The following is a 20,901-nucleotide window of genomic DNA, read 5'->3' on the forward strand; positions in this document are numbered from 1 at the left end:
CCCACACCCACACCCACACCCACACCCACACCCACACCCACACCCACACCCACACCCACACCCACACCCACACCCACACCCACACCCACACCCACACCCACACCCACACACAATGCAGAGCGTGTCGGTGATCTCGCAAGCGATCAACGAGATCAAGAACAGCAAGAAGTTTGTCCGTTTCCTCGAGGTGGTGCTCAAGATCGGTAACATGATCAACACCGGTTCCGCGCGAGGCGGCGCCTACGGTTTCAAGCTCGACACCCTCACCAAGGTCCCTCACGCTCGCGCACGACTGAAGCTGTCGCGCATCGTTGCTTATTCTTTCCATCTTCCACGACACACACACACACCACCAACACAGCTGGGCGACATGAGGTCGTCCAACAAGGATCTGCCGACGCTGCTGCACTTCATCGCCGTCAAGGGCGAGACGGAGTTCCCCGAGGTCATCGAGATGGTCAAGGACTTCGAGGCCCTGCCCCTGGCCTGCAAGGGTACCCAGCCACACTCATACAATCAACCGCTCGCTCGCTCACACACACAACGACAGAATCGCTGAGCCAGGTGGTGAGCGATTTGGCCGCGCTGAACAAGTCAGTCGAGTTTGTGGGCAACCAGGTCAAGACCCCGCCGGAAACGCCCAACAAGTACTACAACGTCATGTCCGAGTTCTATAGCAAGGCCTCGCAGCAGGTGAGCATGCTCGACTCCAAGCTCAAGAAGACCCAGGAGGCCTTCACCAAGACGGCCGAGTACTACGGCGAGCCGCCCAGCACGCCCGCCGAGCAGCTCTTCAACACCGTCTGGGCCGCCGTCCAGGCCCTCGAGAGAGCCAAGGTACGCCCCCTCTCCGATCTTCGTCGTGTGTCGTGTGTTCAGCGTGTCGCTAAAACGCACACGCACACGCAACCGCACACGCGCACCACAGGGCGATATTGAGAAGAAGAAACAGGCCGAGGCCAAGGCCAAGGAGGCCGAGGAGAGGAGGCAGAAGATGAGGGAGAAGACGAACGCCGGCAAGCCCGCCACTCCGGGCGCTGGTGGACCCGACAGGTGCGTCTCCACTCCCTTTGAGTCCGCTGTGTATCGTGCCCTGTGGTGCGTGTCGTGTCGTGTCATTAATTGAGGCGTGTGTCGTGGTTTGGAGCAGGAACGTGATGGACAACCTGATCGGCCAGATGCACACGGGCGACGCCTTTGCGGCGAAGCGAGCCGCGACGAGGGCGCCCGGCGGACCCAGGCCCCCGGGTGCCGCTCCGGACGGTGGCCAGCAGATGGTCGCCAACGAGGCCATGGCCATCTTCGCCCGCATGAAGCAGAAGCGTGATGGCAACTAATGCACGACCCCCCCGGTTGAACGAGGAGCCCAGCGCGTGGAGCAAACAACACCACCACCACCACCATCACCATCACGATGATGTGGAAGCCAGTGCCAGCACCTCACCTCATCACCCCCCCCTTGTAACGTCACTTTTTTTTAATTATTTTACAACCCCACCACTTCATCTACATCCCTACTTGAGGCCAAGGCCTTGCGTTGTTCTAGGGAGGGGCCAAAACTCCTGGTCTGCGGAATGAGCGAGAACCAACCACCAAAGCGGGGGGGGGCGAGATAACAAAAGAAAGCACAAGCCGAGGTGAGACAAAGACGAAGAAGAAGGAGCATGTTGTTCTCACCCTTCCTGCGAAAAAAGAATCCTCAACCGCCTTTCATCGGGGTACTTCGCTTTCGCTTTCGTTTTCGCTTTCATTTTGTTTTTTAATTTTAATTTTTCATTTTTTTGTGCAGGTGGACGTGTTTGCGCCGCAGGACGTGGTGCAGCGGGGGTGGCTGTGGAAGCGCGGCGCACTCAACAAGGGCTTCAAGCGGCGCTGGTTTGTCCTGACCTGCGGCGGCGAACTCTTCTACTACAAGAGCGACCGGCACTCCCGGTGCCAGAACTTCATTCCCCTCCTCGACTCCGTCGTCAAGGTGTGCGCCAGCCTGCCTGTTGCGTGTCGTGTCGTGTGCGGTGTGCGGTGTGTTGCGTGTCGTGTGGTATGTGTGCGGTGCTGATTGATTGTTGGTTTTTTGGGGCCACAGTGGAATGAGTGGTCGCCACAGTTCGAGGTCACCATGGCCGAGCGCGTCTATGTCATGACCGCCTCGTCCGTGCTCGAAGCCGGCCTATGGGTACGCCACGTCATACCACCACCTTAAGCACATCTTTCTTTAGGGAAATAAAAGCTCTGATCCGATTGGGCCACGTGTGTTGCAGGTGAACTGGCTGCGTCACTTCACGACCTGCAACAATCGGGAGAATTTGTCGATCGAGCAGGCCGAGGCGTTCCTCGCGAACAACGCCCAGGCCCAGTGCGCGCTGGAGGAGCAGGACCGGCGACACCAGGAGCAGGCCGCGCTGGCCCTGGCGGCCCGGCGGCGGCGCGTCGTCACTCGAGCCGCCAGCGCTGACTGCCTGCAGCGACCGCCGAAGGCCCCGGCGTCCAACCCGCGCCTTGCCGTGGCTGATATGGCCGACGACCAGGGCCGCGCGCGGCGGCTGCGGGCCTCGGCGCCCGAGTGCCGACGCGACCACCAGACCGAGGAGGACTTCGAAGCCACGAAGCGCGACGAGGCTGGCGACTCGCTACCCATAAGTGCGAGTCCTCAGCCGCCCTGCAGAAACGCGCTACTGACTCTCGCTGCGGCTGGCCACCACCGAGAAAAGTTCAAGCGCATGCGTTCCACCAGCAACTGAAATAAGACACACACCGCACACGCATATATACACACCGCACACGCACGCATATGTACACACACATACAGACAACTGACACTTGCATTGTTTGCGCCCGAAGGTGGCAACGTTTACGGGTGTTCACACGCTCTTGCCGATGGGCGCCCGCGTGTGCTTCGCAAGTGCACTCGTGGCCGCGGTGGCGTATGGCGGCTTGGTCGGGTGCTGGGGCGAGTGCTGGTTGTTGCCCAGCCACAGCGGCCCCTGCACACCACCGGCCAGCGGCGGCGGCATGACCTGGTGGTGGTGGCCCTGCCAGGCGCGCGGCGAAAACAATGACGGTGACGACGACGTCGGCGAATACGATGACGGTGACGACGAAGTCGGCGACGCCGGCGGCGACGGCTGTGTGTTGGAAGAGGAGGCGATGGGAGAAACCGAGGGGGGCGCCGAGGCCGAGGGCTTGGGCAAGATGAGCGAGCGCGCGCTCGGAAAGCTGATGCTGGCGGCCGACCGCGGCGATACCACCACACCCGCACTCGCGCGCGGACTCGTCACCAACGAGGCGCCCGCGTCTGACAAAAACACCAGCGACGCGGGCGGTGGCGGCGGAGGCGGCGGCGGTGGCGGCGAAGCAGTCTGTCGAGGCGACGACGCCGATAAAAGCTGCGCCTGCGGTGGGCTGGCTATCAGGGCGCACTTGCCCAGGAGGGAGACCCACACGTTGACCTCGCGGCGGGTGGGGAGCGCGAAGTAGAAGACCCGCTCCCCCAGCGAGGCGACGCCCGGGTGGAGGGTGGTGACCCGCAGCAGGCAGTGGGCGCTGAGCTGCTTCTTCTTGTCGTTCTCGAGCGCGCGGCGCAGCTCGTCGTCGTCGCTCTCCTCGCTCAGCATGCGGTACTTGACGTCCCGCAGCGACATCGCCCCAACCGGCTGATTCAACTGTGTGTTGTGTGCGTGTGCGGTGAGTGCGGTGTGTGCGTGCGTGTGTGGTGAGTGCGGTTAGGGGTTGGGGGGCGTACGCGGACGTCCTGGTAGAAGTGGAGGCCGCTCTCGCAGAGAATGAACCAGAGCCGGTACCAGCGGACCTTCTTCTTGCCGCCCAGCAGCTTCGGCTTGCGCAGGCGCTCGTCCAGCACATCACCTGCCCGTGTCGTGTCATGTCATTGGAACTGTGTGCGCGTGCGCGTGTGTGCGGTGGTTTGTGTGCGTGTGTGTGTGTGTGCGTGTGCGTGTGTGTGGTGAGTACCCTTGATCCAGAGCCAACCCATCTTGAGGGCGTCGGGGAAGGACTCGTGCTCCATCTTGATCTCGTTGGTGACGATGCGGCAGTAGATGTCGATCAGGTACTCGGGCACGATGTCCCGACCCTCGTTGATCCCGCGGTTGGTCCGCACGAACTCCTGCTCGGTCATCTTCTTCTTGATATTCGGGTTGTGCGCGTCCGTGTTGAGCATGATCACCGAAAACGCCAAAATGTACACCGTATCTGGCGCGTGTCGTGTTGTGAGAATAATATTTCGACGCGCAGCACACGCACACGCACACGCACACGCACACGCACACGCACAAATATGGTGGGTACCTGCGGAAAGGAATATGTCGCCCTTGTTGTGGAGGTAGAATTGGAGAGCGAAGGCGTTCATGATGCGGTCGATCTTCTGCGCCTCGCCCGGCAGTCGGAAATAGGAGAGGAATCGTCTGTGTCGTTCCCCGCCCCGCCCACGGCGTACGACACACCGCACACGCCGCACACGCACGGACACAGCACAGAGAAGGGTAATTAGAGCCATCAAAGTGGTGTGAAGAGAGCACGACGAACCGCAGCGCAATGTCAAAATCGAGGTCTGTGTAGTTGAACAGGCGCGCGAAGTGGTCCAGCACCTCCCGCCCGAGTCCCTTGCTACGCACGACACCCGACACAGCGATCGCCCCAAACGTGCGATTAGTGCCAGGCATAGGCGAAGAGCGCGAATCTAAGGTCCAGGGCAGGGAGAAGAGAAGAGTGTACTGATCGCCGATAAACTCGCCGATCTGCGCCTTGTCGAGTCGCTTGCAGCAGTACAGGAACACCGCCACACTCTCCGGGCTTCCCTCAACTTGTCCCGCTTCAATCATAGCTTTAATGGCCTGTCAGATGTGTGGTGTAGGTGCGGTGTCGTGTCGTGTCGTGTCGTGTCGTGTCGTGTCGTGTCGTGTCGTGTCGTGTCGTGTGCGGTGGTGAGCGTGGGTAAATGCTAAAGTGATGGCTAACAAGTGTTGTGCAGGGCGGGAGGCGGCACCTTCTGCGGGTTGGCGTTGAAGGCGGCGACCGCGTCGGCGTTGTCGAAATGTGAATACTGCCTGACCAGCCTATCGTCGGGCACCACGTACGCTGTCGTCGGTCGCTGCCGATCCTCTTCACCAGTACTGGCCTCCTCGTCCCGGCTGGCCAGCGACTCCGACTCGCTCTCGCCCTCCTGGCTCTCCTCCAGGTGGTCGAGCGGGATCGGCTGCGAGGCCCGCTTGATGGCCCGCAGGGTCTTAACGTTGGCCCCGCCAGTGCCGCCGCCGGCCGCGTCGAGCTGCTCCTTGTCGGCTCGTCGGTGGTTGGACTGCAGGACTTCGCCCAGATTGACCGAGTGCCGCTGTTGACTGCCGCTGCAGCTGCTGGTGCTGGTGGTGCTGATGAGGGCAGTGGCGCGTATCTCGCTATGCACTGATTTCTTTTTCTTCTTTTTCTTCTTCTTTATCGTCATGTCGGGGGTGTCGATGGTAGCCAGGGCCGGCGCCCTCTTCTTTTTCTTCTTCCTTATCGTTCCTGAGGAGCTCTCGGCAGTGTCGTTGCCCGCCTTCTTGAGCTTCTTCGCTTTTTTCTTTTTCTTGGGTTCGTGTGGCGGAGGTGGAGGCGGCGGAGGCGGCGGCAGCACTGCTTCGAGCGCTCCGCTGTGGTTGGCGCCCCAGCGCTGCCGCGGCTCCTCCACCTCGCCGAACCTGGCAGCCGCACCCTTCCGTTCTTCTTCACGATTTCCGTCTTCGTCGTCCTTATAGTTGTTTTCTGATGCTGGTGCTGTTGATGTTGAACAACCTCGATCGCCGCTCATAAGCGACTCAGAGGGTCCCCCCTCCTTGTCGTCCATCTATGTGGGTGTGAATACCGTGTGATAAGCCCTCGCTTCAATAGATCCTTCAGTTTTGGTGGTACGTGGGAGGGCGGTGGCGACGTAGACGAAGACGTAGACGTCGAGAGTGGTGGTGAAAAATGGAGGTGGCCACCAGTGCCCCCAGTGTTAGGTGTCTGTGCCGCTTCGAGTTTTGGGAGCCGAGGCAGCAATGACCGTATACCATAAAAGGGCATTTTCAGCAATAATTATTCCAAATATGTTATTTTCTCTTCCGCAGCACGCACAAAGCAGGGAGAGGACAGCTGCTGAAGAAGATGGAAAAGGAGCGTAGCTGATGATGAGAGCTGGTAGATGGGTCGTTGGTCTCTCAGAGCAAGAACGATGGCACAAAGCGCGCATACAGCTGTCTGTGCTCTGTGTGTGTATGTGCGTCAGCGAGGTGAATGCACGTGCAAAATAGGTTCAACTTGGCTGGTGAGGGGATCGCGTAGTACCAGCGAAGCGCTCCTTGTCGAGTATGGGGAAGAGGAAACCTGCAAACGCGGACGCGGCCTGGCATAGGTGCCAAGAAGGTAAGAGTGTTGGTCAATCGGGCTTGCGCTCCAGCAGCTCTATCGCGTTCCGTACGAGAGTTTGCAGTTGTGTGTGTATTGTGTGTGTGGCAGTGTGTGGCAGTTTGGTACCACAATGGAGAGAGCAGTAGACATCACGATGAGGGTATTGAACACGTGCTTCTTCTCCACCCTGAACAGCGACCGCACCCAGGCAAACCGGCTCTTATAGGTCCACTCGGCCGGGAGCAGCACCCTCAGCGCTGTGGGGCATAGCCACGGCCATGAGAAGAAAGACACGCACACGAAGTCAGTAGTTCGGTCATCTTGTCGACAGAGCAAGGTCGAGTCGGCACAGTGCCTTGAGAGGTGCCGTAGAGGGCGTGGTAGGCCGCGGCGGAGGAGAAGATGACGTAGTAGGGGTAGAAGAGGGGCGCCAGGAGGCCCTCCATGGTGAAGGCGACGGTCGAGAAGTCGGCCGGCAGGTGGCCGAGGAACCAGGACGGGCCTCGCGTGGCCAGCACGTGGCCGCCCACCAGCGCCGCCGCCAAATATCTATGACGCCGAGTTGTCAGAACCACCACACGCACAACACGACACGACACCACACGACACGACATGCGACACGCGACACACGACACACGACCCACACGACACACGGGCAAAGCCTACCCAGAGTATCGATGGAGTGTGAGATGCCACGGAGCTCGTGGTGCGGTGGTGGGGCTCGCGTCGGCAGAAGAGAGTTCCTTGGCCCGCTGCAGGCGGCGGTAGACCAGTGCGGCGGAGGTGACGGCGTGGACGCCCAGCGGGAGGAAGACCACGAGGGGTTCGGCGAAGAGGGGCAGCTGGTACCAGCGACGGAGCACGGCCTGCACCTCGTCGTAGGCCACCTGGCCGAGGGGAGCTGCCAGCCACGCGTTGGCCAGATGAAGCCCAAGGAACGACGAAAAGGCCAGACCGGAGGCCGCCTGCAGCTTCTCCAGCGTCGCTGATGACACCCAACCTCCAGCAGCTTCCATCTCGTAGGAATTGATTTGATGTAAAATATTATTCCAATTATAAAAAGATATTACAAAGGCAGGAAAGAACTGGGATTGCCAGGCGGAGATTGGAAAAAGAAATTGATTTTCTCGACAGCGCCCCAAGATTGGCATCACCCACATCGCGATCGCCAACCGATCGAGGCATCATGACTGAATACAAGGGCACGGGAACGGATTCGAGCAGAATTGCGCGCCTGGCCAAGGCGCGCGAGGATCAGCAGAAGCGATTCGAGGAGTCCAAGAAGGCGATCGAGGAAAAGCACAAAATCGAATCTATTCGCAGCAAGTTCGCCTCGAATCGAGATGACGTGGAGGACCAGCTGAAACAGGCCACGGTGGGTCTTGTGAGCTACGAAGATTTCAAACGTAAGCGGCAGGATCTTGAGCAGGCCGCTGCCGCTCTGCTGGAAGAGAAGAAGGACAAATCGTGCGCCCCATCCCCTCTTTCGCTACAACCATACCGCCTGCTGCCTAACGCACGAGATGTAGGAGTGTGAGGACGATCAAGAAGCCACGCGTTGCGAAAGCCAAACTGTCGTTTGCACTTGACGAGGAGGATGAGGATGGCGGCGAGGAGAGTGCAGAGAACGGACAAAAAGGTGCGCTTCCTCCTCGAGAAGCACCTTCTCCCACAGCCGGGAAACCGTGTGCACCGTGGCTGATGTGCTGGTTTTGCCGTGCGCAGATAAGAAGAAGCCAGGCAAGAACCCCTTCGTGGACACCACGTTCCTGCCGGACAGAGAGCGAGAAGAGGAGGAGCGTAAGATTCGCGAGCAGCTTTCTGTCGAGTGGGAGAAGGAACAAGAGAAAGTCAAGAGTGCGTACCACCTCCTTTGGCTTGCATCGGCACGTGTCGTGTCGTGTCTGGCTAACATGTGATGGCGTGTGCGTAGACCAAATGATCTCGGTGACGTACAGTTACTACGATGGCACTGGCCACCGACGCACGGTAGCCGTGCGCAAGGGCACCAAGATCGACCAGTTCCTCGAGTTGGTGAGACAGGAGTTCCACGAGCTCCGAGGCATCAGCTCTGAAAACATGCTCTTCATCAAGGAGGATGTCATTATTCCTCATGTACTACTCCATACACCCACATCCCACCGCACACACTGCACACCCGCACACACACGCCACACCGCACACACACACGCACCGCACACACACGCACTCACAACTCCCGTCAACGTACAGGACTACACGTTCTACGACCTGATCGTGACCAAGGCCAAGGGCAAGAGTGGTCCTCTGTGGAACTGGGACGTGCATGACGACATCCGTATGCTGGCCGATGCCACCAAGGAGAAGGACGAGTCGCACGCGGCCAAGGTGGTGGAGAGGCGGTGGTACGAGCGCAACAAGCACATCTTCCCGGCCTCGCGCTGGGAGGTCTACGACCCCAACGTCAAGCGCGACCGCTACACCATCCACGGCGATGAAGTCACCAACAAGTAATCATCGTGATGTACACTGCACCGAACGTAACTCTCGTCTGCTCTTCAGCTCTAATTCTGTGTCGACCTACTTTCTCTCATGCATTTATTTATTTGCTAGCGTGGCAAATTTCGTCGTCTTTTCTGTGCGTGTGTTGTGCTTGCTGCGTGTGTGGGTGGGCAAGAGACGTGGGATGTGGGTGGAAACACCGTCACTCCAGTGGAACAACGCTTGGCGTCTTGTCAAGTAGGGTTGGCTCCTTTCTCTTCACTCATCTCACCACCAACTGCCACCACAAGAACAAGAACAAGAACAGCAAACAACCTCGTCCCCTTCCTTCAATCCCCGCAACGTCAACATGTCCACCCAGCCCGCAACCGCCGACCAGTCCAACCTCACGGCCGAGGAGAAGCTCGCCCAGCTGAAAGCCCAGCTCTCGAACCTGTATGCCGGCGGAGAGAAGGAGGGAGCACAGCAGGCCCCTGCAGCGGCCGACCAGCAGACGCCACAGGCGCCGGGCAGCCTCCCCTTCGACGACTTCGTGCTCGGTCGTGTGCGCGAGAAGGACGAGAGCAGCAACAAGGGCAAGGAGGAGACCGGCCTCCCCATCCTCGACTTTGGCGGCGAGACCGCTTGAACAAGTGCAACCGCCCGCCTGTCTTTGTGTACATACAAACAAACCTTTCCTACAAATAAAACCTCCTCTAGAGAAGAGGGGTCAGAACACCTCAACAGGACCACTCTGTAAGCTACCTTGGTTGAACCGGTACGCGTCGTGTCCCAAACAAGTGTCGTCGGAGGGTGGGGGGTTAAATCTTCGATTGTGCGACATTTCTACGGAAAGACCGGCGAAAGAAGATTGTCGACTTCAGCAGAAAAAAAAATGTACGGAAAAGAGGAAATCTAGATTAGACCCATCTGCATCGATCTTGCAAGCGCAGATCTCATCCTCTTCCTGAAGCTGTCCCTCCTGCCCTTCCATCTGCCACGATGACGGCCCTCGTCAAGCGTGCGGTCAAGGTGGGCGGGCATTCCCTCTCCTCTCTGCAAGACATCAATTTTGTGATGATTTGGTACTAATAATTACAATCTCGTTTCCCCATCCGCCCCCTCGCCAGTTTTTTCTGCACAAGACCTTTGGGCACTTTCTGAAGGAGAAGCTCGACCTGTCGCAGCTGGACATTGATTTCAAGGCAGGAATTGTTCATCTCACCCACCTCGAGCTCAACAATGAGGTAACCCCAACCTACCACGACTTTTCTGTTTTACGTTTGATCTCGCATCCTATGCACACCTCCAGCACCCGACCAGATCTTCAACCTCTTCGCCTTTCGTCTCTCTTTTCTTTCGAGTGCGGCTTGTGCTTGTGCTTTGGCTGTGAGTCTCACCCGCCCTGGCTGTCTCAGACGATCAACAGCCTACTGGGGGAGCTGCCGGTGGAGCTGCGAAGCGGCTGGATCGAACACGCTTGGGTGACGGTGCCGCTGAAGAATATTACTACCTCACTTGTCGATAACTGCAAGCTCGAGCTGGAAGGCCTTCGTCTCACATTTGCTCCACGCAAAGTCAAGAGTACGCCTAGCAAGCTCCAATGTGCATCTGCTCTTGAATTCCTCATTCACCTACATGTGGTGTGCGTTTTGATGGCTTAGGGCCAAGAACGCTCAAAGAAAGCCGTGTGTGGGGCACAAACTCGGATTACGGCTCGCGGTCGGCTTTCAACGTGGCGGCGTCGATATCTGAGAGTGTCAGTGTCGATCACGAATCGGTTCCAGAGGAAGCCTACGCTGCGCCGCTTACTGGAGAACGAGAACTCAACCAAATAATCGACCAGCTCCTGCTCATTCTCGAGAACGTGCGCCTCAAGAATCTCAGTATCGAACTCGAATACTTTTGCCCGTCGCTCGGTGAGGAAGCTGTGCTGTGCGTCGAGATTCCTTCGTTCGAGTATTCAGACATCACACGCCACGCCAAGACCAACAACGCCGATGCCGCCACCAATAGCACCCAGGTACTCTTCTCGAGTGTTAATGCAGTTGCCTCTCAACTTTTCTACTCACCATGTGATTTGTTCTGTCTGATGTCTGTTCAGGAGGCCGGACCTTCATCTCCCACTACACAGCCCTCGGTCGCCGAGTGGAATCCCTCCGCCCTGATCAAGTGCATCAGATTTCCAGCGCTATCTGCTTCTCTCGATCGAAAGAGTGTATGTCTCGCACCCACACCCGACCCCAAACGCTATTGCTTACTCTGTACCTTGTCTTTAGACCCTGCCCCCGTCAGGAAGAGTGGACGGCCGTGGGGACCATCGCTCCAAGAAGGGCCACACAATGCTCGTTGTTGCACAACGACCTGACTACGCCGGAGACAACGAAGGTTCCCCCAAGAAGGGAGTAAGCTGCCCCTGGGCCGAATCGGTGGGCCTCAGCGGCAGCGAAAGCTCCGATGCCAGCGTGATCTACATCAAGCTGAAGCGGAACAAGACCGACGTGTCCATACCCGACCTCGATGTGGACTGCACCCTGCAGCAGGTGACCACAGCGATATCAGCAGAACAGCTTCAAATGCTGATTGACCTGTCGGCCGCGCTCGACGCTATGATCGTCTCGCCAGCGAGTAGTCCGCCGCCACCGCCAGCCAGCAATCTACGTGAGAGCTCAGGAGCGAGGATGGCACCGTCCCTGGTGCGCAGCCCATCGCCTCCCACAGCCATTCCTGCGCCCGAGGAGGACTTGTACTCCAACCAGCCCATGGCCAGCGAGCTAGATCTGGGTAAGCAACCCCCAAGAGAATACTTGGAATTTGGCATCATCACTCACCTTACATGGTCAGCTCAACGCACGGAACGAGCAGCCCGACACAGACCAAGAAGCAGTGGGGCGAAAGGCAAGAGTAAAGCTCTGGATCGATCGGGTGACTCGGAAAACTCGCCGAGCGACGACAGCGAGTCGTTCTACGAGTGCGCGCCCGAAGACGACTGGTTCCAGGGCGCTCCGGGAGAGCATAAGGACAGCGCGCAGGAGGAAGCAGAACCCTGCCCGGTGGCGCACTACACGCTCCTGAACCTGCAGGCGGTGGTGCGGGTCGTGGGCGGGTCGCTCAATCTCATCTACGGTTCCACTTCACCGACGCTCTGCGGGACCATAGCAGACCTACCTCCGACTCGACAGAAGCGCCCCAAGCCATCGCGCTACGACGAACGACCGGGGGATGCCGCCTACGAAAAGGGTAAGGAGAAGCAAGACAACGCCGAGGCATCCGACGACGAACGAGCCCACCATCGTCATCTGTACGAGGACGATGAAGACGACCTGGATGGCGGTCACGAAGACGAAGACGACAGCATAGAAGAGCGGGTGGGCGATCGCCTGGCACTGGAGTTTGAGAGCCTGTTCGTTCAGACCTGGGGCTCTCTCCTCCAGACCCGGGTCGAGATATCGGCCGACACGTTGAGTGTCTACGAGTATCTTGCGGTGCCATCCTCGCTGGACCAGGAAGAATCCAGAAGCGAACAGAGGTAACCTGCTACTTGCCTTTGCCAGTTCTGATCGGTGTGTTGGTTGGAAGTTGACACGTGTCTTTGCTTCCACAGGCGAACGGTGTTGAGCTTTGCCGTGCCTCCATCGCCTTCTCCTCCACGAACTCAAACGCCGCGCTCTGCGCCCGACTTCTCTGCTTCGCCTTCGATCTCCTCGCAGTCCTCTGGCGGCCGGACACCCTCACTAACTGCGACGGAAGGAAGCGAACGCAGCACCGACCAACGTAACCTTCGCCTCCCGCAGCTGAAATGCGCAATCATGCAAACCAACAAGAGCTTGCAAGGTGCGGTCTTCTTACGCCTGTCGCGCCACATGTCAGTATTCTGATTTGAGTGACCATGCAGTTGAGCTGCCCGGTGACGTGTTTGATCTTGACATCGAGACTGTGGTGCATCCACTCAACGTGTTCCTCGACCTCAAGATGCTCGACCGCCTGTCTCAATTCGCCAACGCGCTTCAATCCAACAAGCCCGTGGGGTATGCAGTCCCTCTTTCAAGAACACCACTTCCAGCATGTCTCACTTTGTGGTGCAGGGAGAATCTAGAAGGCTTGGCCCACCTGCATGCCTCGACTCGTGAGCAGGTTCATCAAAGCATGCTCTACTTCTCTTGTTGATGGTTACTCACAATGGTCTACCACTGTTTCAATCGTCAGCAACTGGAGCTTAAAAGTAGCAGGATCCGGGCGGGCGTGCAGGGCGGGCTCTGCATTGTGCTTTACTCGACAGGCGTACCCAGGCATGCCCCCTCCCTCCCTCAGGGTCCTTTTCCTCGATACCAACTCTTTGTTTTGGGGCCACAGAGGCGAGCAGATTGTTTTGAGGGTTAGCGATCAAGTGGGGCCGAGAGCGACCACGCACATGCACAGCGATCAGTCGGAAGCAGTGTGGTTAGTCGAGTTCGACCAACTCTCCGCCAGCTTAGATCGGCAATCAGGTAATCACCTAACTGCACCGGTGTTCCAGCGTATTCTGGTAACAACTTGACGACATTTCTATCTCTCATTCCAGGACCAGCCGCGACGCTTTATTCTCACCTTCATCGTGAAAGCACCGAGCGAACATTCTTTGAGGCGCAGATGAGGAACACACAGAACGAAGTGGTGATTCCACTCGAGGTTGCTATTCGAACCGACCGGTGGAAGCCCAGCTTTACGTTCGTGCAGGACATTACCCTTTCGGACACGCTGCCTGACGAAGCGTGGCATCAGGAGAACGTATGTTTGTGTGCACCCGTCCTTATTGGTGTCTTCATCATGGCCTAACAGCGTTTTTTTCCTATATCACTAGCTCGGCTCGTTCTGGAACTTCTTCTCGATCTTCGAGGGGCGCGGACATCAACAAGCCATGGCGGAAGCGACAGACTATTCAGTACGTCAACATGCACACACATCCTCGCCCAAGTGTATTTGGATAGAACTTAACGCGTTCTTGACCTACTACAGAAAGTAATCGTCACTCTGCGATTCCCATCATCACATGTGGACCTCAGCAAATCAGATTACGATCTGATCGTGAAGCTACTGGGGAGCGGCAGCAGCGACGCCGACAGCGACGCGACGAGTCCGCGCTCTCGGAAGCCCGAGCAACGGCCCAACACCATCAACCTCGCGGAGGCGGTCAGCTCCCCGAACTTGCTGGATGCCAGGCGGAGATCTTCACTCGACTATCCCTACGGCGAGCTGGTGCAAAAGCGACAGAATGCGCTGGCCCTCAACGTGTTCTTCACTCAGGGCAACTGGGTGTTCCGCGAGAACACACGGCGCGAAGACGCCGAAGCCAACGAGGGCAAGAACAACAGCTCGCCGCCTCCTCACTGCTATGAGCTCGAGTTCGTCAAGCTGCACATCTTCCAGCTCATGCAGCACGCCGGCATGGTACCCAGCACTATCACTCTCCACTCTTATCTGCTTCTTCTCACATCTATGTGATTTTCGTTTTTGTGTGGTGGGCCGACGTGTTTTACCAGGACGCCAATTACACCGTGTTGACAGGCGAGGACTTCATCATCCACGACACGATCTCTTTCGACAACACGACGCCTGTTGCGGAGCGCATACATCGAATGCGCAAGGTTTGCTATCCCAATCTGTGCCACATGCTGCACGCACGCAGGCTGACACAAATTTTAACGTGTCTTTGCTGGTGGCCATCAGGAGGAAGTACGACCAATGTTTAGGGGGCTTATTCAAACGGGCAGAGGCAACACGGAGTGTCGGTTCATGTTCGACGAGGTGGTGATGCATCACCACAAGGGCCTCAACTGGCTCATCAGCCTGAGCGGCTTCTTTGCTCCCTCAAAGGTTCGTTCTTTCTTCTTTCCTCTGCCCGTACTCGCGTCCTGGAACTGATGAGCGATATATCTAGAGCGAGGAGGAGAAGCAACGCGACCACGAGCGGAAGAAAGCACTTCGGGCCAGGAGGAAGCAACATGAACAACAACAATCAAACGATGAAATCGCCGCGTCGGCTTTCCGCATCGGCTTGACCTTCAATCAGCTCGAGATCGAATACACGTCGCGCTTGCTTCCATCCCAAGCCATGGCGACCATTGACCTCCTGTCGGTAACTGCCCACACCTCCACTGACCACTGCAACGATGAAAATGAGTTCCTGAATAGTGTGAATTTCTGTTCACCAGGTGAGCAGCGAGGACATCGTGGCGGGGTCCGACGAGGACGTGTTCCGAGGCACTCTACAAACGCTGACAGTGTACCTCATGGACACCATGCGGCAGCGATCGGTGTCCTCGTCGATCAGCGACAGCACGGATCGAAGCGGCATTGGAGGGAGCGGCCTGCGCAGGCGAGCGTCGTCCATCACCTTGAGCGGTTTACCACCGGGCGGCAGCGCAGGCTATTGGCAGCAGAAAGGCTACACTAAGGTGGCCAGCCTCGACCACCTGGACTGGGACATCATCAGCCGCAGCCCAGCCTACCACGTGGAAGCCAATCTGCCCGAGTTGGAGGTATTCTCACCAGCCTGGCGTGAGTGTTTCCCCTTTCATCTGCAGCCGAATTGATAGTCCGTCTTCTTTGCATTCCAGATCAACGTGGTATCAGATCCGTCGCCCACGTGCTCGTTGACCGCCTGCAGCGTACGCCGGCCTCTTCCTCTTCCTTGCAGCCTCATACGAAAAGATTTAAGTCACCAACTCCCCGACGTCAAACAGGACTCGCTGCAAACGCTATTGGATCTCGTGGGCGAATGGACAGCGCCGGCGCAGAAGGACCCCAACGCACCAGAACAGCAGAAGCCTGAGCCGAAGGCCGACCTCAATCCGCTGGCTGCCGCCCTCAACCAAGTCCAGTGGGGTACACACCCGCACACGCACACACCCCTGCCCGTCCACCACTGACATTCGTTTGGTCTGCGTGCAGATGACGTGGCGGCCAACGCGTTTGCGCCCAAGACGCGGCCGAACGAACGGAAGCCTCCACGCGATAAACATAGGCCTGGCCGAAGCAACAGCGGCGGCAAGACCAGCGGCAGCCAGCCCAGCAGCAGCAGCACGGCCAAGAAGCAGAGCTCGCTAGCGGCGCAAATCAAAGCCGCCGAGGACTACGACCCGTCGGCCTCGTCGAGCGGTCGCTTCGTGATACGGGAGGACTACCTCTCGTCGTCGAGCTCTCCAGATGTCGGTAGAAAGGGTAAGGGCAAGGAGAAGCAGGAATCAAGCAGCCATCAGCTGCAGAGGCAGCATCCTGATGCCCGCACCAGGCCGACAGCGAAAGCGAGAGCGAAGGCGACCAAGGACGGGGAACCGGTGCGGACAAGGCGCAGGCGAAGAGGGAGCGACGACTCCGGCGACTCGTCGAGCGACATCGACGTGGACTGGAGCTCTTCTTCTACTATTGTCGACAGTTGGGACGACGTGGTCGAGGGAGAGGAAGCGACGCAGCACAAAGCGGAGCCGAAAGCGGCAGACCCGTGGGAGCAAACATTTGCGGATGAAGAAGAGGAGGACTATGACGACGAAGAAGAGGAGGGTGATGAGGAAGAAAACGACGACAATGAGGAGGAAGGAGGTGATGTGGTCGACGGCGAAAAGATCGGGTTGGAGCGAGGGCGCAAGTACAAGCTGGTCGTGGAGAAGTTCCCTGCCGCTGATGCTCCCCGCCAACCCGCTGAAACGGTGCCGACTCCCATCATGCCGAGCAATGTACCACCACGAGGTACTCCACTCACACCACCAGCACAGCTTTCTAGGCTTTCACCACCACTTCTTGGGCTAATTAACGCGTCCTGCCCACAGAACCCCAAGCGCGCTGGCTCACGGGTGACGCGCCCCAGCTCGACGGGCTGCTGATCGACGACTTTGCGCGTGCGCCACCCAAGAGCGCCGATTTTGGGTTCACGCTGCCCGAAGGGTACCGTCCTGGCCTTCTTCCACGTGAAGAAAACAAGGCAATCACTGACCCGCACATTTGGCAGGTACCCACTGCCCAAGCTCAGGGTATTCGCACGAGTGGACGTGGTGGTGCGTCTGGTCGGCGGCGCAGACTGGGCCACACCCACGGGGTCTCTGGTGGCGTCGACGACGTCGAGCTCCGGTGGCGCTGCTGCCAGCACCGACGGCTCCGACGGCTCGTGGAAGGCGCTGCCGAAGGCCGGGTCGCGCAATGAAGAGGTCAACATGCAGATTGCCGTCACCAACCTCGAGATCCAACTGAACGAATTGGTGCCCGGAACACAGGTACGCCGCCGCTGCGAAGCCGACATGTCGGCCGGCGTGTTGTCGGTCACCGGAATGTACGTGGCGGGTCCAGTAACTAATCACTATACATGCAGCATGTGCGACGGCTCGTGGTCTCGGTTGGCGAGGTGGAAGTCCAGGACAACGTGCCCAGCTCCGACGTCAAGACCTTCATGTGCTACGACCGTGACCGCCCGCGCGAAACCGGGTCGAGCATGCTCGCCGTGCAGATGGAGTGCGTGCGGCCCGATCGCGCGGCCAAGCCCGAGGCGGAGGAGTGGCGGCTGAAGGTGCGGAGTCTGCCGTTGCGCCTCTACATCGACCAGGACGCCCTCGAGTTCCTGGTGCAGTACTTCTCCGCCATGGAGGGCTCGCCCGTCATTCCTGAAGGGGAGCCGCTCTACTTCCGTACCACGCGCCCTCTCCTCCACTACGCGGCGAATGGAGATCTGACAGATCTTGGCGTGTTGTGTAGAAAGCTGCGAGGTGAAGAGCGTGCATCTGAAGGTGGACTACCAGCCCAAACAACTCGACTACAACGCCCTCTACGGTGACAACAAGGTCGCGTTCTTTGCCAAGGCCGTTCCTCTGCGAGGTACGCACACGCACGACACGCACCATGCACACGACCGCACACATCTAAAAGTTGACTTGTGCAGCGGCTGAGATCCACTTGAAGCCGGTGCGAGTCAAGGGTCGCGGATGGGACGAGCTGCTGGGTAAGCGACTGGTGGAGGCCTACCTGCCCTACATCAGCCGAACCCAGCTCTCGTCAGTGGTGGCCGGCATCGCGCCCATACGCTCCCTTCTCAACATCACCTCCGGCGTGGGCGACCTCATCTACACGCCCATGCAGCAGTGGCAGAAGGACGGCCGAATCCTCACCGGTAAGTGTGCCGTTGGCCGTGTGCATGTGCGGTGGCGCGTGAAGGTGTGCTGGCATGATATAACCTGGCGTGGTTCTGTTCGCACAGGCCTGCAACGTGGCGCGAGCACGGCACTCCACAAGTGGCTAGTCGAGGGTCTCAACGTTGGCACAAACCTGACGGCTGGCGCGCAGTACGTGCTGGAGGCTGCCGACTACTACCTCGGCGGTTCGGGTACGACCTGACCCTCATCAGGTGTCGCCTGATTACGTGCCGCCGATCGCTGATGGTTGTATGGTGACGCAGGAGGGTCGATTGCCGGCAGCAGCATGTACGCCCACGCGCCCGCCACAACAGAGGCGGGGATGCGGGATGCTTACTCCAGCGTTTCCCGCGAGCTGGGCGCTGCGGCCCACCGCATCGTGGCCGTGCCGCTCGACCAGTACCAGAAGCACGGCGCCACCGGCTACCTCTCCTCGCTCGCCTCTGGTACTCTCCTCGCACACACCGCACACACCGTTCATCGTGCTGACTCGCGTGTGTAGGAGTGCCGCTGGCAATCCTGCGACCGATCATCGGAGTGACGGAGGGGGTGACCAAGACCCTCATCGGGGTGCAGAAGTGGGTCGACCCGGCGCTCGAGGACGAGATCGCCACCAAGTTCAAGAAGAAGCCCAAGCGCCAGGCCGACCACCATCACCAGTACCACCACCGCCACCGCCAGCCGGGCGTCACAGAGAGTAGGATCTTTGCGACCGACGATGACGACGACTACTACTCACGCAGCATCGACAACGAGGAGGGCGACACCCTGGCGTCGCAGGTCGGTGGTGCGTTCTACTACGGCGCCTCAGTGCTGGGCTCCGCCCTGCCTCGCTTCGGCTCCGCCGCTCCCGACTCGCTGGAGTCGTCTTCCTCGTACCCCGCATCGCCGGCTTCGGCCTTCACCCGCCGCTACGTCTCTGCGCACTGCGACGACAACTTCTCCGATGACGACAGCACTGATGACAGCGATGTCTGAAGCTGTGCCCAAAGAAAGTGAGTCTTGTACAACTGTGTTGATAATTTAATTTTGCTTCCCTTGTACAACGTTGCCTTTTCTGGAGCGCTCTGTCCCTTCCACCGCTCTTTTTTAATGTCTGTTCTTCTGGTCCGCTCCAAGGCTTAGTCTCTCACAACTTTCCGTTCAACACCATGGCCAGTTCCGAAGACATGACCGCCGCAGAGCTAACAATCAGCAACGATGAGCTGTGTCAGGAGCTGGTGGACGCCGAAAAGGGGCTCGCTGTTGTGCTCAAAGAGAACGACGAACTGAAGGAGAGCAACAACAAGCTGAAGAAGCAGCTTGATGGTACGACCCACCATTGAGTTCTTGTGGTACGCCGCCATAATAGTCATCTAATACTTCAACTTGTGTCTTTGAAAAGTGGAGCTGGCCAAACAGACTCAGCCCCCGCCGACGCCACTTTATCCTGATGGCAGGCCTTCCTGCGAGCCCAAGTACAGGCTGAAGATTGGCCTCCCTTGGAGGCTCCTGCTCAAGGCCGTCCTGCCCTACGAGGGCGGGGAGCACGTCTGGTCGATTGGCGCTCCCTACTACCACAACCTCCACAAGCAGCTGAGGCAATACTACGGCGACGCTGTCACCTGGAAGACCCAGATCAAGTACCGCCGGGCCTGCGATGGGGAGTGGATGGTGGTGGAGAACGACAAGGACGTCAAGCTGGCCTACAAAGACTGGCAGTACTCCCCCTACGTAGACACAACTTGGTTGCGTCTGTTCATCGTGGTGCCTTGAAGCAGCCTCACACCGCTCCGATAAAGTGATGGGTTTCTTAAAGAAGTCTCACTCTGACAGCGACGTCTGAAGACACCCCGAACCCGAATCGTTTGGCTGTGTTGGTGCTAGATGGTGCACGCTTGTTGGCACGCACGAGTTGACTACACATTTTTTTCGAACCGGGATTCCTAGAATTCGGTCTACTTCCCTGGAACGGCAAGCTGGCGACATGGCCTCCGGCTGGTTCTTCGGGCTCAATGCCACCGACGACCAACTGGTGTGGCGCACCATGCTCGGCCCGCACCCGAACGCCGTTATCACCGTGTCGGCCACCGTGCACCGCGGCGGATTGCTGGTAGGCGTCTCGAGCACCGAGAACCAGTTCGGCCCCGTCACCGAGAATCAGTTCGGCCCCGCCAGAAGGTTGCGGCGCTCGACGCCCGGTCGGGCCGCGTGGCGCCGCAGACCTACATGACGCCAACTACTCGCGCCGGTGTGGGGCTCTAGCCCCTCGGTCGACGACTAGCTCGCGCTTGTCCACGTCGGTACGGGCAACAACAACCACGAGACCTCCGACATCCAAGCCTGTGGCGCAGAGGAAATGCCTGGTCATCCCACACAACCACGTCGACTCGGCCGTGGCCATGCGCCAACCGATGGCGCCGTGGCCTGGACCAGGTCCTTCGCCAGGCGACTACCGCGATGGACGCCTACAATCTAGGTTGCAACCCCAACAACTTCCCATCCAACTACTCCACCCCGCCCAACGCCAACTGCCAAGCCGTGCCCGGCGGCTTCGGCCAGGGGCCGATGCTGATCGCCTACGAAGTGACCGGCGCGCTGGCCCGGGCGCCCAAGGCCGGCACCGCCTAGCTCAATGGCGGGGCGCAGTGGGGTGCGGCCTGCGACGGCCAGCGAATCGACCTCGTGCCTTCGGGCGGCTCGACTTACGGCCGACTGTGGACGGCGCTGGATACTGCCGATTGGTTCGATAATGTGGCAGACTGCTGTGCCGGAGGGCCAAGCCGCCAACTCGAGCGTCGCGGCGGCGAGGGGCCACGTGGCGCACTCGGCAGTGACGGCGGGTAACGGGGTTCTTGGCCGGGGCGAGCATCGTTGGGGACGTCGGACTACATTGCGCTGCAGGTAGACAGGGGCGCATCCTCTGGGA

The 20,901-nt window shown here is 58.9% G+C and overlaps 10 protein-coding genes across 10 annotated transcripts; 8 read left to right on the forward strand and 2 right to left on the reverse strand.

The window, feature by feature from the left end:
- Positions 1 to 112: 112 nt before the first annotated feature.
- ACA1_055270 (formin domain containing protein) lies at positions 113 to 1,337 on the forward strand (the record flags this gene model as incomplete). Its single annotated transcript, XM_004344114.1, has 5 exons — positions 113 to 271; positions 362 to 494; positions 551 to 837; positions 929 to 1,053; positions 1,151 to 1,337. 5 exons carry the CDS (start codon positions 113 to 115, stop codon positions 1,335 to 1,337), a joined length of 891 nt encoding a protein of 296 aa, XP_004344164.1.
- A 327-nt stretch (positions 1,338 to 1,664) lies between these two features.
- Positions 1,665 to 2,738, forward strand: ACA1_055280 (PH domain containing protein; the record flags this gene model as incomplete). The annotated part of the gene is made up of 4 exons (XM_004344115.1): positions 1,665 to 1,718; positions 1,790 to 1,972; positions 2,084 to 2,173; positions 2,259 to 2,738. 4 exons carry the CDS (start codon positions 1,665 to 1,667, stop codon positions 2,736 to 2,738), a joined length of 807 nt encoding a protein of 268 aa, XP_004344165.1.
- A 120-nt stretch (positions 2,739 to 2,858) lies between these two features.
- On the reverse strand, positions 2,859 to 5,455 carry ACA1_055290 (Sec7 domain containing protein; the record flags this gene model as incomplete). The annotated part of the gene is made up of 9 exons (XM_004344116.1): positions 2,859 to 3,029; positions 3,052 to 3,122; positions 3,257 to 3,659; positions 3,740 to 3,861; positions 3,967 to 4,206; positions 4,303 to 4,418; positions 4,540 to 4,620; positions 4,729 to 4,847; positions 5,000 to 5,455. 9 exons carry the CDS (start codon positions 5,453 to 5,455, stop codon positions 2,859 to 2,861), a joined length of 1,779 nt encoding a protein of 592 aa, XP_004344166.1.
- Positions 5,456 to 6,432: 977 nt separating this feature from the next.
- On the reverse strand, positions 6,433 to 7,394 carry ACA1_055300 (uncharacterized protein; the record flags this gene model as incomplete). The annotated part of the gene is made up of 3 exons (XM_004344117.1): positions 6,433 to 6,635; positions 6,677 to 6,927; positions 7,045 to 7,394. 3 exons carry the CDS (start codon positions 7,392 to 7,394, stop codon positions 6,433 to 6,435), a joined length of 804 nt encoding a protein of 267 aa, XP_004344167.1.
- Positions 7,395 to 7,564: 170 nt separating this feature from the next.
- Positions 7,565 to 8,871, forward strand: ACA1_055310 (uncharacterized protein; the record flags this gene model as incomplete). Its single annotated transcript, XM_004344118.1, has 5 exons — positions 7,565 to 7,845; positions 7,908 to 8,017; positions 8,104 to 8,235; positions 8,312 to 8,493; positions 8,611 to 8,871. 5 exons carry the CDS (start codon positions 7,565 to 7,567, stop codon positions 8,869 to 8,871), a joined length of 966 nt encoding a protein of 321 aa, XP_004344168.1.
- Positions 8,872 to 9,208: 337 nt separating this feature from the next.
- Positions 9,209 to 9,487, forward strand: ACA1_055320 (uncharacterized protein; the record flags this gene model as incomplete). The annotated part of the gene is made up of 1 exon (XM_004344119.1): positions 9,209 to 9,487. The coding sequence occupies one exon, from the start codon at positions 9,209 to 9,211 to the stop codon at positions 9,485 to 9,487; it is 279 nt and encodes a 92-aa protein (XP_004344169.1).
- Positions 9,488 to 9,840: 353 nt separating this feature from the next.
- ACA1_055330 (uncharacterized protein) lies at positions 9,841 to 13,218 on the forward strand (the record flags this gene model as incomplete). Its single annotated transcript, XM_004344120.1, has 12 exons — positions 9,841 to 9,870; positions 9,969 to 10,085; positions 10,257 to 10,422; positions 10,503 to 10,861; positions 10,943 to 11,056; positions 11,118 to 11,622; positions 11,683 to 12,367; positions 12,443 to 12,672; positions 12,734 to 12,866; positions 12,924 to 12,972; positions 13,045 to 13,119; positions 13,192 to 13,218. The coding sequence occupies 12 exons, from the start codon at positions 9,841 to 9,843 to the stop codon at positions 13,216 to 13,218; spliced, it is 2,490 nt and encodes an 829-aa protein (XP_004344170.1).
- A 249-nt stretch (positions 13,219 to 13,467) lies between these two features.
- Positions 13,468 to 18,971, forward strand: ACA1_055340 (autophagy related protein 2 (ATG2), putative; the record flags this gene model as incomplete). The annotated part of the gene is made up of 18 exons (XM_004344121.1): positions 13,468 to 13,605; positions 13,679 to 13,759; positions 13,834 to 14,265; positions 14,358 to 14,479; positions 14,589 to 14,691; positions 14,756 to 14,953; positions 15,030 to 15,356; positions 15,435 to 15,485; positions 15,561 to 15,702; positions 15,769 to 16,563; positions 16,644 to 16,758; positions 16,844 to 17,084; positions 17,180 to 17,492; positions 17,560 to 17,679; positions 17,744 to 17,971; positions 18,059 to 18,184; positions 18,257 to 18,439; positions 18,496 to 18,971. 18 exons carry the CDS (start codon positions 13,468 to 13,470, stop codon positions 18,969 to 18,971), a joined length of 4,191 nt encoding a protein of 1,396 aa, XP_004344171.1.
- Positions 18,972 to 19,144: 173 nt separating this feature from the next.
- ACA1_055350 (uncharacterized protein) lies at positions 19,145 to 19,748 on the forward strand (the record flags this gene model as incomplete). The annotated part of the gene is made up of 2 exons (XM_004344122.1): positions 19,145 to 19,301; positions 19,378 to 19,748. 2 exons carry the CDS (start codon positions 19,145 to 19,147, stop codon positions 19,746 to 19,748), a joined length of 528 nt encoding a protein of 175 aa, XP_004344172.1.
- A 211-nt stretch (positions 19,749 to 19,959) lies between these two features.
- On the forward strand, positions 19,960 to 20,237 carry ACA1_055360 (uncharacterized protein; the record flags this gene model as incomplete). The annotated part of the gene is made up of 2 exons (XM_004344123.1): positions 19,960 to 20,121; positions 20,154 to 20,237. The coding sequence occupies 2 exons, from the start codon at positions 19,960 to 19,962 to the stop codon at positions 20,235 to 20,237; spliced, it is 246 nt and encodes an 81-aa protein (XP_004344173.1).
- Positions 20,238 to 20,901: the final 664 nt, after the last annotated feature.

Source organism: Acanthamoeba castellanii (assembly GCF_000313135.1).
Source record: "Acanthamoeba castellanii str. Neff unplaced genomic scaffold scf7180000084594, whole genome shotgun sequence".
Taxonomy (NCBI): domain Eukaryota; phylum Discosea; order Longamoebia; family Acanthamoebidae; genus Acanthamoeba; species Acanthamoeba castellanii.